This window comes from Ctenocephalides felis, unplaced genomic scaffold (genome assembly GCF_003426905.1).
Source record: "Ctenocephalides felis isolate EL2017-DRISC unplaced genomic scaffold, ASM342690v1 CF-g0.4_SCAFFOLD_00845, whole genome shotgun sequence".
NCBI lineage: Eukaryota > Metazoa > Arthropoda > Insecta > Siphonaptera > Pulicidae > Ctenocephalides > Ctenocephalides felis.
In genome coordinates, this window is record NW_020536999.1 from 94,104,682 (window position 1) to 94,122,673 (window position 17,992).

Below are 17,992 nucleotides of genomic sequence, written 5' to 3' on the forward strand. Positions count from 1 at the left end.
TCTTAATGATATTTATGATTTGATTAACTTTGATGTTTTAATTTTATCATGACTGTTCAGTTGACGGACTGTTCATTCATTGGTTTTTTATTTATTATCGGAATTCGAGATACCCAGCTGTAAGTCTGTAAATACTTTATAAATACACCCAAAAGTTGTCTCAAAACCTACATATGGTAGGGTGTATGTACCCTATGCATGTTTTGAGAAACTTTTAGGTGGTCAATATACAAGTATTTTACAGACTTACAGCTGGGTATCTCGCATTCCCGGATTCTTACCTAACTTGAGCTTAAATGACTGAACTATTATTGCAAATAATAAAATTTCATAAAAAATATACCTTCTATGTAAACATTAAACAACCAATCGCATCAACTCTTTTAAAATGATGTTACGACCAATGAAAATCAGCATTTACGGAAATCAGGCGTAACTAACTTCCATTTTCTATTGCTAGTTTCATATTCTAGGCGGTAACCCTAGTCACGCGTAAGAAAGTTTTTACTTCAATAAGAAAATATATATGAGAATTTCAATAGAACAACATTTAATCAAAAACAGCTATGCCATCTATACCCTCATCGAGCCAAGATAAATACCACATAAATACACGTGCGGAATCGAAGTTGCGATATATGGGAAGAAACTATAATTTGAGACGTTTCTAACGATGTATAATACTTTAAATTTTTTTCTTTACAGAAATATCTAAACCGTAAAATCATTAGATCACTAGGACCACTAGATGGACCACCCATTATCTTTCATTTTCTTTGATCCCAGGGGCTCAAATGCTTGCAAACTCACAAAAAAACAAATTCAGAAGTTTTAGCTATTAATATAAATATGTGGAATATATTTAAGTTAATATTAAGAGTTAAATCTTTCACAGATTTTTTTTTATTAATTTAGAAGCATTTGAGTCCATGGGAGCAAATAAATTCGAAAATATTAAACAATTGCCAGAAGTCAATTATAACAAGAAATAATATCCCACATATCAATATATAATGTTTTCAAGAATATATATCGATCAATTAGAATTCTTAAATTTAAGAGAAAACAGTAGAGTTGGTGAAAGATTTATTTAAGAAATACAGAGTAAAGAATTGTAGAACTGAAAAGAAACAATAGATATAGATTTATATAAAAAATATTACCTTAAATCACATTTATAAGCCTCAAATCTATGATTCAAATCCTTAACTGTATGTAGTTTCATCCGACTCCTCAAAGCACCATTTTCTAAATTATCAAATAAATAAAACACTCTTGAAACACGACTGTGAGTCAGAGCCATTGCACAAAAACAACAAGGCTCGTGTGTTAAATAAACATCGTAGCCTGTACACAGGTATGGTCCTGATTTTTGTTCTGAATTGGTTGATTGATCTGAAATAAAAAGTAAATTCACTATCATTATAGTACATGAAGCCCAATCTATAACAATTTTAGATAAAGGACAATGTTTTAGACAACCTACAACATTTCCCAATAGCATACCCAACAGCATTCTCAAATAATCTACAATACACTCAAATACACAACAATATTCCGAATAATCTACAACACTTTCAGACCATTTACAACATTTTCAGACACCCAACAGCACTCTCAGATAATCTGCAACGCATTCAGATATAGAACAACATTATCAGGTAATCTACAATACTCTCAAACAGCCTACAACACATTCACACAGCCTACAATACTCTTAGATAACCAATGACACTCTCAGATAATCTACAACACTCTCAAACACCTTAGATAATCTACAACACTGTTGGATATCCTACAATACACTCAGACACCCAACAACACTCTTAGATAAGCTACGACATACTCGACACACAGCAATATTCTCAGATAAACTACAACAATTTCAGACTACCTACAAAACACTCAAAAACCCAACAACACTCTTAAATAATCTACAACACACTCAGATACACAAGATCACTATCAGATAATCTCTCAGACAACCTCCAACACTTCCGGATAATCTACAACACTCTCAGACAATCACACAACACTCTCAAACAATCCTACAACATTCTGACAACCCTACAATATACAACACTCTGAGTTAATCTGCAACTATTATATATTCTTAAATACTCTTAAATGATTCACAACACTCTCACACACTCAACAATACTCGAAGATAATCTATACCACCTTCAGACAACCTACAACACTCTCAAATAATATACAGTTAATCTACAATACTCTCAGAAAACCTACAATAGTTTCTGACAATCCACAAGACTCTCAGACAATTGACAACACTCTCAAATAATCTACAACACTCTCAGACACTCAACAATACTCTGAGATAATCTACAACACACTCAGGCACATAACATCATTGTCAGATAATCTCTTAGACCACCTTCAACACTTTCGGGCACGCTCAGACCATCTACAACACTCTCAGACAATAAAAATCACTCTTAAAAAATATGCAACATACGAAATCTACAACATATTCACACACACAATATGACCGTCAGGCAATCTCTCACATCTCTACAACACTCAGACATACCTTAGCACTCACAGACACCCAAATGACACTATCAGACACTCGATGACACTCTCAGATAATCTGCAACACTGTTAGATACTTTGAAATAATCTACAACACTCTCAGACAGTTTGCAACGCTGTCACACAATCTAAAATACTCTTAGACAATTTACAACACTCCCAGACTCCCAACAACACTCTTAAAAGAGCTACAACTCACTCAGACACACAACCATACTCTTAGATAATCTACAACACTTTCAGACCATCTACAACAGACTCACAAACACAACATCAACACCAGACAATCTCACAGACAATCCACAACACTCTCAGACAATTCACAACCCTCTGAGATAATCAACAACACTGTTTGATAACCTACAACACACTGAGGCACGCAACATCACTGTCAGATAATATCTCAGACAACCAACAACACTTTTGGACAATCTAAAACGCTCTCAGATAATCTACAATATCGTAGACAATACACCACACTCTCAGACAATATACAACACTCAGACAATATACAATAGTCTTAGATAATCCACAAAACTCTCAGACGTTCTACCGATGTTCTACATATCCAACAACACTATCCGACACTCTGAGAAATTCTGCTATATCTAATTGTAAGGTAATCTATAACATACTCATCAACACAACATGACTGTCAGGTAATATCTTAGACAGCCTACTACACTTTCAGACAAAACATAAGACTCTCAGATACCCAACGACACTATCAGACACTCGATGACACTCTCAGATAATCTACAACACTGCTATACAATTTACAACCCTCTCACACAATCTGCAACACACTCAGACACACAACTATCCCGTCAGATAATCTACAACATACTCAGACACACAACAAGACTCTCAGACAAACTGAAACACTCCCAAACATCTAATAACACTCTTAGGAAAGCTACGACGCACTCAGACACCCAACACTACGGGATAATCTACCAAATTTTTAGACAATTGACGATACACTTAGACACACAACATCACTGTCAAATAATCTCACAGGCAACAATACTTTCAGAGCATCAACAATACTCTCAAACAATCTACTCTCAGAAAATATACAATAATGTTGAGTTCATTTACAAATACTTTCAGACAATCCACAACACTCTCAGACAACCTACAACAATTTCAGACAATCTGCAACACTCTCAGACACCCAACGATACTCTCAGATAATTTACAACACCGTCAGACAATTTGCAATACTTTAAGATACCCAAAAGCACTCTCAGACAATCTATCTTAAACAACTCACATTACTCTCAAACAATCTACAACAATTTCAGGCACTCAACAACACTCTCATATAATCCATAATACTCTCAGACAATCTGAAACACTCTCAGACACACAACAACAAATCATCTACAACACTCTCAAAACATCCAAAGCACTCTCAAATCATCTACAACACTCTCAGGCAATCTACAATGTTTTCAGATAATCGACAATACTATCAAGGAATCCACAACACTCTCACACAATCTACAAACCTCCCAGACACAGAACTCTCTTATGTAATCTACAACACTCTCATCTCGGACCATCTACAACACTTTCAAACAATCTACAATACTCTCAGGACCCCAACGACACTCTCAAACAAGCTACAACACTCAGACAAGTTACAGCACTCTCAAAACAATTTCAACACCTTGTTGGAATTTGCTTTACAAGTTTCACTTCAATAATGAAAAAAATGGAAACATTTAATAAACATATATTTACCTGAGTTTTGTTTTGGTGCAATAACAGGTTTAGAACCAATTTTGAATTGGTAGTCATCAGTTAATATTAATTTTTTAAAACACTCAGACACTCCTTTTGTGTTGAGGTCATCGTCCATGTCTTCTTTAATTGATTCAGACTTTAAATCAGCAGTAGGATCTGAAATAAATAAATAAATAAATATTATATATATACTAAAATAAAATAAATATATATTATATATATATATACGACTCGAAAAAAATAGTTTTGCTATATGAATTATTTTTAGAAATTTTCAGTATAAACAATAACTAAGTGACTAGAAGTCCTGGTGGACTTGTAAGTAATTGGTAGGGTAAAGGTGTGTAAAAATATCTAAGCCCAAATCTAAACACAATTTAGCCTTTCACATTTCTGGATGGTCATCAAACTGCAAATCCCAATTCAATTTAAAACTTACTGCATTTAAATTGACTTGTTGAAATTGAAAATTGAAATTGAATTGAAAATCATTAATCATTAGATTACAAAGAAGAATAGTTAAAAATGCCAATTATATTGCCTTGGGCGTTGAATAAATAAATAAATAAATATATCTTATGTAATTTAAGTATGTTATACTTTAGTATGTCTGCTACAGTTACCAATACTAAATTTGATAAGTATTCTCAAAAATATTTCAGATATTTAGTATTAAGTATAACCAAAAAGTACCTAAAAATCCTAGGTGTGAAATAGATTTACAAATGTAAAGTTACAATCCTTTAAAAAAGTATTATAATAGTTGTACTCGCTGCAGAATACTAGAATTTTAATATGTTATACTGTCTACTGTTATTACAAATACTAAACAAGTTGAGTTTTCTCACAAATATTACAGATATTTACAATTATAACAAATTTTATTAGAGATTATAGTTAGAAAATAGATTTATCAAAGTAAAGAATGAAGATGCCAATTATTTATCATATGATACTGTAATTTTTAAGTATATTATTCTTTAGTATGTCTGCTATAGTTACCAATACTAAAATTAATAAGTTTCTCAAAATATTTCAGATATTTAGTATTATAACAAATATTCTCCTACAAAGATGCTAGATATAATATTGATTATTCAAAATAAAACAACATTTTAAAAAAATATTAAAATAGTTCTACTTGCTCCAGAATACTGTAATTTGAATATGCTATACTTGAATATGTCTACTATAGTTACAAATACTAAACACAATGAGTTTTCTCACAAATATTTCAAATATTTGAATTTTAACTAAATTTACCTAAAAATCTTAGATAGAAAATAGATTTATCAAACTAAAGGAACAAAGTTTCCAAAAAATATTATATTTTTACCAATTTAGCTCTGGAACGTTGCAATTTTTATATTATACTTCAATATGTGTATTATAATAATAACAAATACTAAAACTGATAACTTTTCTATGAAATATTCAATATATTTACAATTTTGTGGCAAAAGTACTACAAATCTAGTGTAAGAAGAGATGATATCTATTTTCAATCTAGGATATTTAGGACATCTTTGTTAAAATTTTAAATATCTGTAATATTTGTGAAGAACTTATCAATTTTAGTATTTATTATCCTAATAAACATTTTGAAGTATAACATGTTAAATTTGCAGCTTTCTAAAAGCATCGAAACGATTTAATATTTTTTTAAACCTTCAATTATCGAAGTAAATACACAAAGTTTTAAAAAAATATATTTTCACCAGTTTTAGCTCTAGAATGTTGCAATTTTTATATATCATACTTCAATATGTGTACTATAATAACAAATACTAAAACTGATAACTTTTCTGAGAAAATACAATATATTTATAATTTTGTGGTAAAAGTGCATCAAATTGTAGTATGAGACATTGAAAACATGCATGAAGGTTTAAAAAAATATTAAAATTGTTTTGTATATTTTAGAAAGCTGCAAATTTAACATGTTATACTTTAATATGCCTACTATGATAACAAATACTAAAATTGATAAGTTTTTTCACAAAATTTAGACATATTTAAATTTATCTTGACAAAATGTAGTTGTAAAGAAAACAGATTAATAAATTAAGTAAATATAAAAACCTTAGGACACAATGCCACTTATACTCAGTTTATATTGAAAGTAAGTGTAAAAAAGTTTATCTTCAAATTACAATACTATTGTTAGTTGTATCTTTTGTTGCTTTTAAGGTATAAAAAAATGACTATGTAAATAAAAATGTATGATCAAATAACTACCAAATTTTTATTGGAATAAATAGTATAATGTTAAATTTTATTGAAAGAAAAATTGAAACGTGTAGTAATATTTGAGCACACAAGTCTAAAGATGTTTTACTTCATGAAATTTAGTTGGCATTTTTATGATATGCAGGTCTTTTTCAATAAAATATCAAACAAGAATGAAAATAAATCAATTATCATCTATTCACCTGTTTCAAACATCCCATCACTCCAAGCACCTCCATTCTGTCCCTTGGCAACATTATCAACCAGAACCAGACAACAATGCTGTGCAGGATGCAATTGCCTTAAATCATAACCAACAGCAACTATGGAATCTATGGCAGGATCCACTGCAAGTGCACCATGATTGGTAAAAGACTCCTGGCAAGTTTCTGGATTTTTTTGGTACTTCTGGAAAATACTTGGAGCTGCCTTGGATTGAGGACTGGTGGTGATATATTTGTCTTGCAGGATTTTGGTAATGTTTTCCTGGCTTAGCCTCAAAGCCAATTGTAGATACTCCTGGTGTCTTTGCAACTCTTGGTCAGTAAACATTTGGTTGTTGTACATTTGTTCCAGGTTTTTATCAGGATGAAAATTCAGAGGCCAGATTTGATTCATTTCATCAAACTGCCATTTCAACTTAACACTGGATGCAGGAACTCTTCTTTTCTCAAAAACACCATCCAAGTCCTTAACATCAATTCCTAAATCCTTCAAATACTTCAACACTGGTACATCATTCATCTCAGAACATTTCTGGATAACTATCTTCTGTTTGTGACATCTTTTGAGATGCTGCAGTGATGTCAAAGGAAGTTTTTCATTTAAGTCTTTTATGTAACGAGATATTTGTTTTTTGTCATTTATTCGGCCAATTAGGACTTCTACAAGAGCCGGTGAGTTGGTGTATTCGTCTGCCAGGATTGAGGATACAGCCAGAGTTGCAGAAAGTTTGGGTTTTTTGTCAGGAGGTTCCTCCATTACTGAAAGAAAAAAATATATATATTGGCAAGGGAAAGTCAATTTGTACGGAAATCAAACATTAAATAACATATAAATTAGTGATGGCTTTTAAAATGAAAAGCACTGTTGTAGAATGTTTTAATTTGAATATGTTATACTTTAAAATGTCTACTTTAATAACAAATACTAAAATGGATGATTCTTTTATAAAAATATTAATAATTTTCTGAAGGAAGAACTTTACCTCAAAGATATTGAAGAGCAATATTAATGGCATGTACAAATAAAATATTTTATAAAAATACAAAGGATTGTTTTAGAATATCCAAATTAAAATATGCCATACTTTAATATGTCTACTTTAATAACAAATACTAAATTCAATGAGTTTTTTTTTTTTACAAAAATTCAAGATATCAACAATTTTCTGATAAAAAACATCAAATAATATTAATATCAAATCAGCAGCATTGAAAATCTTTTGGATCCTTTTTTTTTAAATATAAAGATTCATAATAGAATATTGAAATGAAAATATGTTTTAATTCAACAAGACTATTATAACAACAAATACTAAAATTGATAAGTGTTCTAACAAAAATTTGAGATATTCACAAGTTTCTGGATAAAGATCAGTTTTGCTACAAATAATATATTGAAATTGTAAATAAAATTAGAATATTCAATTCAAATGTAAAAATATTTTGTAGAATTAGGATATGTAATATTTTATATGTCTACTTTAACTACAAATACTAAGATCAATCAATTTTCTCTCAAAAAATTGAGATATTATTTTTTAAATAAACAACATAATACTAGTTTTATGCTTATGCATAAAGTTAGTGTATTTTATTTAAATGCAAGAAGTAGATGTAAAATGTTGTGATTTGGATATGTTATACTTAAATATGTCTATTATAACAACAAATACTAAAATAGATAAGTGCTCTAATAAAATTATTAGTTATTAACAATTTTCTAAACAAAGATTATTATTTTGCTTGATTATAAAGTTAGTGACAATTATACTTGATTACAAAGTTAGTGACAAAAAGTATATGATAGAAATGTGAAAATTTGTGGTGAAATGCTGCAATTTATAAATTAATTTATCTATAGATATATTGCACTTCAATACATTTAGTCTAACAACAAATACTAAAACTCGATAGATTTCCAAGGAAGTCAAGCGATATTTAAAATTGTCTTAAAAAAGTACCTCAATTTTCTTATACTATAAATTAAAAGATTAAATAAATATTACCTTCAGTACACAAAGTTTGTTCATCAATGTTGAAATTGGAGTATGTTATAATTCAATATGTATATTATAACAACAAATACTAAAATCAATATCATAAATATGTGAGATATGTAAAATTGTACAAAAAAGTACTGCCACATCACTTATTTATATGCAGACTCAAAGTTGTAGGAGCAAGGTTTTAAAATATTATTAAATATATTTCTTTGCATTCTAGAATATTGCAAATTCAATATAATATACTGTAATATGTCTATTACAATAATCAATAAGTGTACTAACAAATATCAAAAATTTTAGGCGTGCAATAAAATTATAACAGCAAATTAGAAAAATTGTCTATTTGTGTATGTGGATGATAATCTCATGTTAAATTGAAATATTTTATTTCGATTGAAATATTCACACAAGAATGTTGTGATTTTAGTATCTTATGCTGTTATATACCTACTTTGACAACAAATACTAAAACCAAGAAGTATTTGAACAAAGATATTAAAAATTTTCTAATACTATCTGATATTAAAAATTTCTTCCATGCACAACATACTTAGTAGTTTTGTAAATTGAAAAAGAAAATCCTTGGTGCAACTAGGATTGTTTTACAATACTATAGTTTTTGTATATTTTACTTCAATATAATTACTAGGATAACCAATACTAAAATTGAAAAGTTATAAACAACAATTTCTTATATTCGATATTTTCTTTCAAAAGAATACTAATTATTAATTAATTATTATTAATTAATATTATATCATTATATTATTAATATAATTACCTTCTTGTTTAATATCCTCGGTACTCATTATTTGTTTATGCTTGTATGACATCCTTACAATAATTCTATCAACTTTTGATGGAATGATTAGAAACTAAATACATCGATAGCTAAAGCATCAAAGGAATCTGAAATTAAAAACTACAAATGAATGATATATATATATATATATATATATATATATACATATATATATATATATATATATAAATATCTTAGAAAAATAAAGAAAATTATACATTTCAGAAAAAAAATGATAACTTATTTATTTATTTAATGCAGATGGCAATAGGAATAATAATAAAATATAATCAAGAAACTATAAAATATTATAAGAACATCATTCAATGCAAATAATTAAACTAAAATCCAATGGTAAAAAATAGAATTTTAATGCCCTGATTAATTTAGATTATTTTATTTTATGAAAGTTTATGGGCTTATGAAGACTATATTTAAATAATGTATTTTGAATCATATTTATTTATACAAATACTAACTGCATATTTATTTATAATTAAATTAAAAGTTTTCACAATAATTGCCACCGAATGTTGTAAAATTTATACTTTAATTTGTATATTAGTACTTGCATCCTCATAACATAAAATTATATGAGTGATTCAGATGCATATCAACGGTCATAAAATGACTAATTAATTTTTAAAAGATGGTTACAAGACTCTTGATGGTTGTTGGAAGACTATAATTTGCAAGATGTTTTCATCTCCGTAAAGACAGATTGGACTATTTTAAAAGAATGTTTCCGGAAGCTAGACAGAATTATTTAACACATTTTTAATTCTAATCTGACTATTTACATTTCCTTGAGATGTGTTTTAATTCAAATCTTTCCTTTTATGTAAATAGGAGAAACAATGGGGATTTTCTTGCACAGAAATGCAGAGAAAGCTTAGGTATTTTTGCAAAGAACCATATAGATGAGCAGAATGAAGCTTATGTTGAGAGTTAATTATTTTAATATTAGTGCAAACTATTGTGCTATGGCATGACAAGGAAGAGGAATCATTGATTTGAGGTGCTTTGCTGGGCAGACTACAACTTACTATTATTATTGTAAAAAAAAATTAGGATAACACATATATTAATAAAAGCACCTAAACTCACCGTCTGTCAACGACTAAAAGATTACTAAACTACAACTTGTTTCCTCAACAAGTTCATCAGATTGTTCAGAAGTCATTATTTATTTATAATTTTTTTTTCTCAATCTTTGGTAATCAATTTGTATTAAACATTTCCATCGATATACTTTCAGGAACTGAAATGCATCGAGGGAATCTTGATAAACCTAAAGAAATAAGAATAATATAGACAACAGTGTAATAAATAAATAAATATGAATATATATATATATATATATATATATATATATATATATATATAGCAATCAATAATGCTGATTAACTTTAATTCAATAGTGATTGCTGTCATTATAAGCATCAGCGAATATTTTAAATACGCCATTGTAAAGTGTTTGTAGTCCCATTTTATCAGCAAATAAAGTACCGATATTAGATAGTACAGAGTAGGCCACAGCAGAGTTGCTGTTGGTCACACCAGAGTCGCGGAGTTAATCGTTATCATAGTGTTGTAAGTGGTTATTTAATAAAGTATAGTTTAAAAGTAGTCAAATCAGTGTTGTTTCTTGCAAGTGTCAAGACATTTCAGACTATACCTCTATTAAGAGCTCAAGGCATCCGAGGCCTACTTTCATTTATAATCACTGCTCGGCAAGGCAGCGTTGACTAGAAGGTTAATACCAACCACGCTACCAACCCAAAACATTTCATATATATATATATATATATATATATATACATATATACATATTTATATATGAATTTAATTAAATAATAACGATAGATTATTAAGTAATTCTAAATTGTGCAAAGAATTTGTAGGTTAGATGGACTAACCTAACCTAACCATACAAAAAGTTACAATTGAACTTTTTCAATACTTTAAATATAACATACATTAATATTATATATATATATATTATATATATAATATATATATAATAAGTATTTATTATTAAATTATTCAAGCAAGTATCATTATTATATTAATTATAAATGTCCAAAAAATTTGTAGGTTAGGTTACACAAATATTATATTACTTAATAATAATTGCAATAAATGAATTTAAACTTACTATTATGTAATATAAATATATAAAGAATATTTTATAAACATACACACTATTATTTAAACGTCTAAAACCACATATTGTTAATAACTAAAACATTATTAGTAACATTAAATCAAAATGGAGAACTGTCACAAATTTGTAACACGTGTTTCGTAGTATATAAACCTTTTATATCTAAAACCTCGAACCAATTGTTGAAAAGTTTCCTACAATTGTTGTTAGATGGCGAACGTGTCGAGAACAAAGTTGTGAATTCAAATTAATCGGCGCCAAAATTTAAAATATAATATTACTAATTGTATCAGTGGTTTTCAACCTTTTTTGCACCATGCCCCTTTGCTTTAATAAATAATTATGCTGCATCCTCTTAATTTTTTCAACAATTTAATTTTATAAATACTCACTGATATTATAAGTCTCTACAAATTAATATGCAATATTATATAAAATATCAACTAGTGGGGTGCATGGCATCGTGCCTTAATGCAAATTGCTGAAACTTCCGGTACCGTAATTAAAAATTGTGGTACGGAACCCAAAAAAAATTTACACAAAATGTGTACACATTATTAAAATCTCTATAAAATATCTGATAATTTGATGTACATATGTCCATAAACATGAAAAAATGTCATTTTTTACATTTTTATTGATAGTCCATTACCGCTGGACCTGCCTAACGGATAAGCATTTGTACGGAACCCATAGGAATGTAAACAAAATTTATACTTATTGTTAAAATCTCTATAAAATATCTGATAATTTGATGTGCATATGTCTATGATCATTTTTGATGGACCGCCAAATGACTTTTTTTTTACTTTTTTCACTATATCTCCGAAACCGCTAGACCTGCCTTTATAAAAATTCAATCAGTTCTGCATCTTGTCAATACAAGTAAAATGTTTTTTGAATTATTAAAATCGTACGCGCTCCGTTCTCTTAAAAACTGAGTTACCGTTTTTGGCACATTTTGCCCCGTAACTTCGGAACGGCTAAACCTTCCTATGCTAAAAACTAAGCAGCACGTTACCTTATCAATAGGAATCGAATGTTTTTTGAATTATTCAAATCGGTTGATCGATGTTCCTGAAATCGTCGATGAAAATTCGTATCCGCACACACACACCACACACACACACACACATTCATCCATTTTTTCTAAGGTATGCCAAATGTTCAGAAACCTTTAAAACTTAAAGACATAAACATTTTCATTCTAGATATTTATGCGATTACTATAAAATACCCTACGGGAAGTTAATAAACCTAATTATTTTTTTGTTTATTTTTATTGTCATTTTAAAAAATGTTAGGTTATTTTCGCAAATAGTATTCTGGAAAGAAATGTACGCGCCCCACAGGTTGGAAACCGCTGTTCAAGTGGTCTGAGGTGGATGATTTTGTTAAAACTTTGAACATCAAAAACTGGAGCTTTTCTGAAGAAAAAATATTATATTGGGTCATTCTTTGGACATTCTGGTTCAAGTTGGGACAATCCTTGTTTAATTTGGTTATTTAGGAAATAATTTAGAGAAAAGCTTTATGTCTATTATATTAGCTATATATATATATATTATATATATATATATATATATATATATATATATATATATATATATATTACTTATATATTCAATAAATTTATTTGGCAATAACTCAAGTCAATAAAATTTAAACCTGACAGATTTAATTAAGTGACGAAGTCGAAAACTTTAAAGGTGCTTAAAGGTGCCTGAAGGTTCCTAAAGGTGCTTTTAATACTAAATAACACCAGGACAGGTTCGAATTAAATAGGTATATATATATATATATATATATATATATATAAACAATATTTGAATTTGTAGTCGCATTGATTAGCGAAAGAAAACCCTTGATTTTCGAAAAAAAGCTTACATTTTTTATTTAAAGATCTGAATCTTATTTCTTATTAATTAAGTCTTATTACTTAACGTTTATGCAGCTTGCCTTAAAGCAATAAGCCACTTACACCTAGGTATTAAGTATTTATTACAATTTCCATATATATATATATATATATATATATATATATATATATATGAGTTGAAACATAAGATTTCATGCCGTTAACTCGCGCCGCAAAGTACTGACTCTTTGTTTATATAGATGCAAATTCAGCACCTTAGGAAATTGATAAAATTGTTTTCGTCCATCCAAATAAAGTTCGAAACGTTTATTTTTTGGAACCCCTGATCCTTTGACGGTAGGGGTCAATAATTATACATCAATACCAACCAGCTTTTTTCCTTAAGAACCAAAAGTGTTAAAGGGAAAACGAGACTTAAATGGATACATTTATACACATCAATGCGATCTTATTATGAGGAGATAAAACTGAAATGGATGAATTGAGTAGTCTATGTATATGTATATATACGAGTATATATTAGGGTGGTCCTTAATATGGACATTTTCGAATTTCCTTGCTCCCAAGGGCTCAAATGGTTCCAAATTGATAACTAGTGGGGCGCATGGCATCGTGCCTTAAGGCAAATTGCTGGAACTTCCCGTACCAAATTTTTTTTGTTTTTAAAAAAATTAACATTTTTGTAAAAAATTTACTCTGAAAAAATAGATTTTTGAGAAACTATAAATTTTTGACAAAAACTCACTTTTGTTGAAAAATTTATTTTAAATTTTGATTTTGGAAATTCTGAACTTTTTTTCGAAGCAATCGTACTGCTTTAAGTGCATAGAGACTAAATATCGAAGCGCACACTGATAAACACTGGTACGGAACCCCATAGGATTGTTAACAAAACTTATACTTATTGTTAAAATCTCTATAAAATATTTGATAATTTGATATGCATATGTCTAATGTCTAATGATTATTGTTGACCGCCAAATGTTATTTTTTTTAGTTTTTTTTACTAGATCTCCGAAACCGCTAGACCTATCTTCATGAAAATTTGATCAATCTTCATCTTGTTAATACAAGTAAAATGTTTTTTGAATTATACAAATCGGACGCTCCGTTCTCTCAAAAACTGAGTTACCGTTTTTGGCCCTTTTTGCCCCATATCTTCGGAACGGCTAGATCTGCCTTTGACAAAAACTAATCAGCACGTCTCCTTATCAATACGAATCGAATGTTTTTTGAATTATTCAAATTGCTTTATCCGTGTTCCCGAAATCGTCGACGAAAATTTGTATCCGAACACACACACATGCACGCACACACACACATATATCAATTTTCTCTAAGGTATGCCAACATATTCAGAAACCTTTGAAACGTAAAGATATATAAAAATTTTCATTTTCGATTTTTTTGCGATTACTATAACTTACCCTACGCAAAGTTATTATAAATAAAAAAATTTATCATCTCCAGAACATTAACAATCGTCATTTCAAATTTCAAAAAAAAAATATTTGCCTAATTTGCACAAAATTGAAAAAGTGCACACACACAGTCACAGTCTAAACGCATTTGCAAATAATTCTGTGCGACATTTTCACTTATACTGTGCTTAGCTTGGCGGCATTTTCACATTTTTCAATAGTTTTCACAAAATTGGAAAAGTGCTCCGATACATAAACAGTCTAAACGCACTTGGGTAAACATTTGTACCAGAGTGGCGCTTATACTGTGCTTAGCCTGGGTGATTTTTTGAATTTTTAATCCAAAATTACAAAAAAATTTTTTTGAAAAAAAATTGGAAACAAAAAATTTTTTTTTCCAAAATCAATTATTTTGTTGAAACAAGCAGAAGTTCTTTGAATCATTTAAATCGGACGCTTAGTTCTCTCAAAAACTGCCATTTTTTTAACATTTAGCTCTGTATCTCCGAAACCGCTGGGCCTACCTTTGCCAAAAACTAATCAGCACATCTCCCTATCAACAGGAATCGAATGTTTTTTTTAAACCATGAAATCGGTTGATCCGTGCGCCCGAAAACGTGGACGACAAAAACGCGGACATACAAAACACACACACACCACATCCATTTTTCTGAGGTATGCCAAAATGTTCAGAAACCTTCAAAACGTCGAGAAATGCAAAAATTTTCATTTTCGATTTTCGGCCCATTACTATAACTTACCATACGGGAAGTTAAAAAACAATTCTCTGAATGTTTCAGCTCTTAATATTGTCTTTTAGATAGAGCGCAATTCAATCAAAGTTTTGTATGGAAATAGCATAAAAAAAATTTCAAAAAATTTGCAGAGCGTCGAATTTTCAATAAAAAATGACACGAATTTTTGCTTTTAATTCATTTGTCGCTAAGTTGGTTATACCTAGAATTTTTTTCTTTGATTTTCAAAACTTTTTCCATGCTATTTCCATACGAAGTTTGATTGAATTGCGCACTATCTAAAAGTTAATATTAAGAGCTGAAACATTCAGAGAATTGTTTTTTATCAATTTGGAACCATTTGAGCCCTTGGAAGCAAGGAAATTCGAAAATGTCTATATTAAGGACCACCCTAGTATATATATGTATATTGTATATATATATATATATATATATATATTCTTTTATCCCTGTGTTCGAAAATAAAATCTTGTCAGCAATAAATTTCGCAAAGGATTTCCCAATACTTCTTCAGCTCTTTCGATTTTTTCATCTTGTGTTAAGAAGAAGTTAAGAAGGATCATTACAAGTCATTATTCGTTTTATTTATTTATTTATTTATTTCTCATTTCGCCATTTCGTATTTCTGAAGGCTCTGATAGGCCATTAAATCAACACGATGATGATCGTAAAGAACTTGGCTGGGATTGAAGATGGTGCAACCTCCTGAATGGATGAAGATATTTAGGAATTTTGTGATGTAAGATGAAAACTTATAGTTGTATCTGAAGATAATACATTTTTATCTATTTAATTTAAAGCGATATGCAAAAAAAAACTAACAAACATGCAATTACCTTATAAAGTTCTCGGCAGAGATTGAGGGTAGTGTGTCTTCTGCAAGGTAGGAAGGAAATATTTGGGAAATTTGGATGCAAGATAAAAATATAGAGTTTTAGCTTTGTTTTGTCTTCAGATAATATAGTTCTAGCTGTACCAATTTGAGAGTAAACAATCTGAATTAAAAGACTTACAAACTTGTAGTTATCTTATTTAGTACTTGCCTGAGATTGAAGATGGTGCTTCTCCTGAAAGGATGAAAATATTTGTAAAATTTTGATGCAAAATAAAAATATAGAGTTTAAACTTTGTTTTATCTAAAACATAATACAGTTTTATCTCTACCAATTTAGGAGTAAACAATATGAGAGAAAAATCTTACAAACTTGTAGTTGCTTAATAAAGAACTCTGCTGGATTGGAGATTGGAGATGGTGCATCTCCTGAATGGATAAAGATATTTAGGAAATTTTGATGTAACAAACAAGTTTACAGTTTTAGATTTATTTTGTCTAAAAATAATACCGTTTTATCTGTAATAATTTGGGAGTAAACGATATGCAAAAAAAAACTAACGAACGCGTAGTTGCCTCATAAAGAACTTTGCTGAGATTGAGGTAGTATATCTCCTGCAAGGAAGGAAGGAAATACTCGGAAAATTTGGATGCCAAATGAAAATATGGAGTTTAGCTTTGTTTTGCCTAAAGATAATATAGTCCTAGCAGTACCAATTTGGGAGTAAACAATATGAGAGAAAAATCTTACAAACGTGTAATTGCCTTATAAAGAACTTGGCTGAGATTGAAGATGGTGCATTTCCGGAATGGATAAAGATATTTAGAAAAATTTGATTTAGGTTATAAATTTACAGTTGTAGCTTTAATTTTTCTTAAGATAATATAGTCTTAGCTGACGGATTCAAAAGTAAACAATATGAAAACAAATAATTAACAAACATGTAGTTACCTTATAAAGCACTTGGCTGAGTTCGAAGATAGTGTATCTCCCGAAAGAATGAAAACATTTGGAAAAATTTGATGCAAAATGGAAATTTGGAGTTTCAACTTTGTTTTGTCTATAGAAAGTATAGTCCTAACAGTACCAATTTCTATAAAACTTCAAATTTTTAAGCATCAAAAAAATTGAGTGGAATTTAATAAGTCATAAATGTTTTTAACAGAATTTTTGGTATCTTAAATAGTTTTTTAAACATTTAGATAAAGCTTATATGTAGTACACAAAAATTGTACAATGAACCATGTGTTTTTGCATGATTTTAAAACCGATATTTTTTCATATATGGAATTTGAAAAAAATTTTATATGGGTAACATTGTAGAATTCATAGATTACAAATTTTTCTTCAGGCAGATTTTTAGTTTTAGTA

The 17,992-nt window shown here is 29.0% G+C and overlaps 2 protein-coding genes across 2 annotated transcripts in view; both read right to left on the reverse strand.

The window, feature by feature from the left end:
• Positions 1-1,086: 1,086 nt before the first annotated feature.
• Positions 1,087-10,770, reverse strand: LOC113363111 (probable inactive tRNA-specific adenosine deaminase-like protein 3). Its single transcript, XM_026605593.1, has 6 exons — positions 10,674-10,770; positions 9,546-9,673; positions 6,738-7,517; positions 4,303-4,461; positions 1,164-1,395; positions 1,087-1,120 (listed from the first exon to the last, which is right to left on the reverse strand). Exons 2-6 carry the CDS (start codon positions 9,595-9,597, stop codon positions 1,087-1,089), a joined length of 1,257 nt encoding a protein of 418 aa, XP_026461378.1. The 5' UTR covers positions 9,598-9,673; positions 10,674-10,770.
• A 16-nt stretch (positions 10,771-10,786) lies between these two features.
• The window catches only part of LOC113363112, a 13,600-nt gene continuing 6,394 nt past the window's right edge, over positions 10,787-17,992 (reverse strand). The window contains exon 3 of the mRNA XM_026605594.1: positions 10,787-10,857. Within this exon, the coding sequence (XP_026461379.1) occupies positions 10,787-10,857 (71 nt within the window). The remainder of the gene's footprint in view (positions 10,858-17,992) is intronic.

Excerpts from the sequence above, each read along its gene's own strand:
- LOC113363111 (XM_026605593.1), bottom strand. The coding sequence starts at position 9,597 with ATGTCATACAAGCATAAACAAATAATGAGTACCGAGGATATTAAACAA. Across the intron at positions 1,396-4,302 it reads TGCACCAAAACAAAACTCAG|ATCAATCAACCAATTCAGAA; the intron begins GTAAATATATGT and ends TTTTTATTTCAG. Across the intron at positions 1,121-1,163 it reads GCTTATAAATGTGATTTAAG|TTCTACAATTCTTTACTCTG; the intron begins GTAATATTTTTT and ends GTTTCTTTTCAG.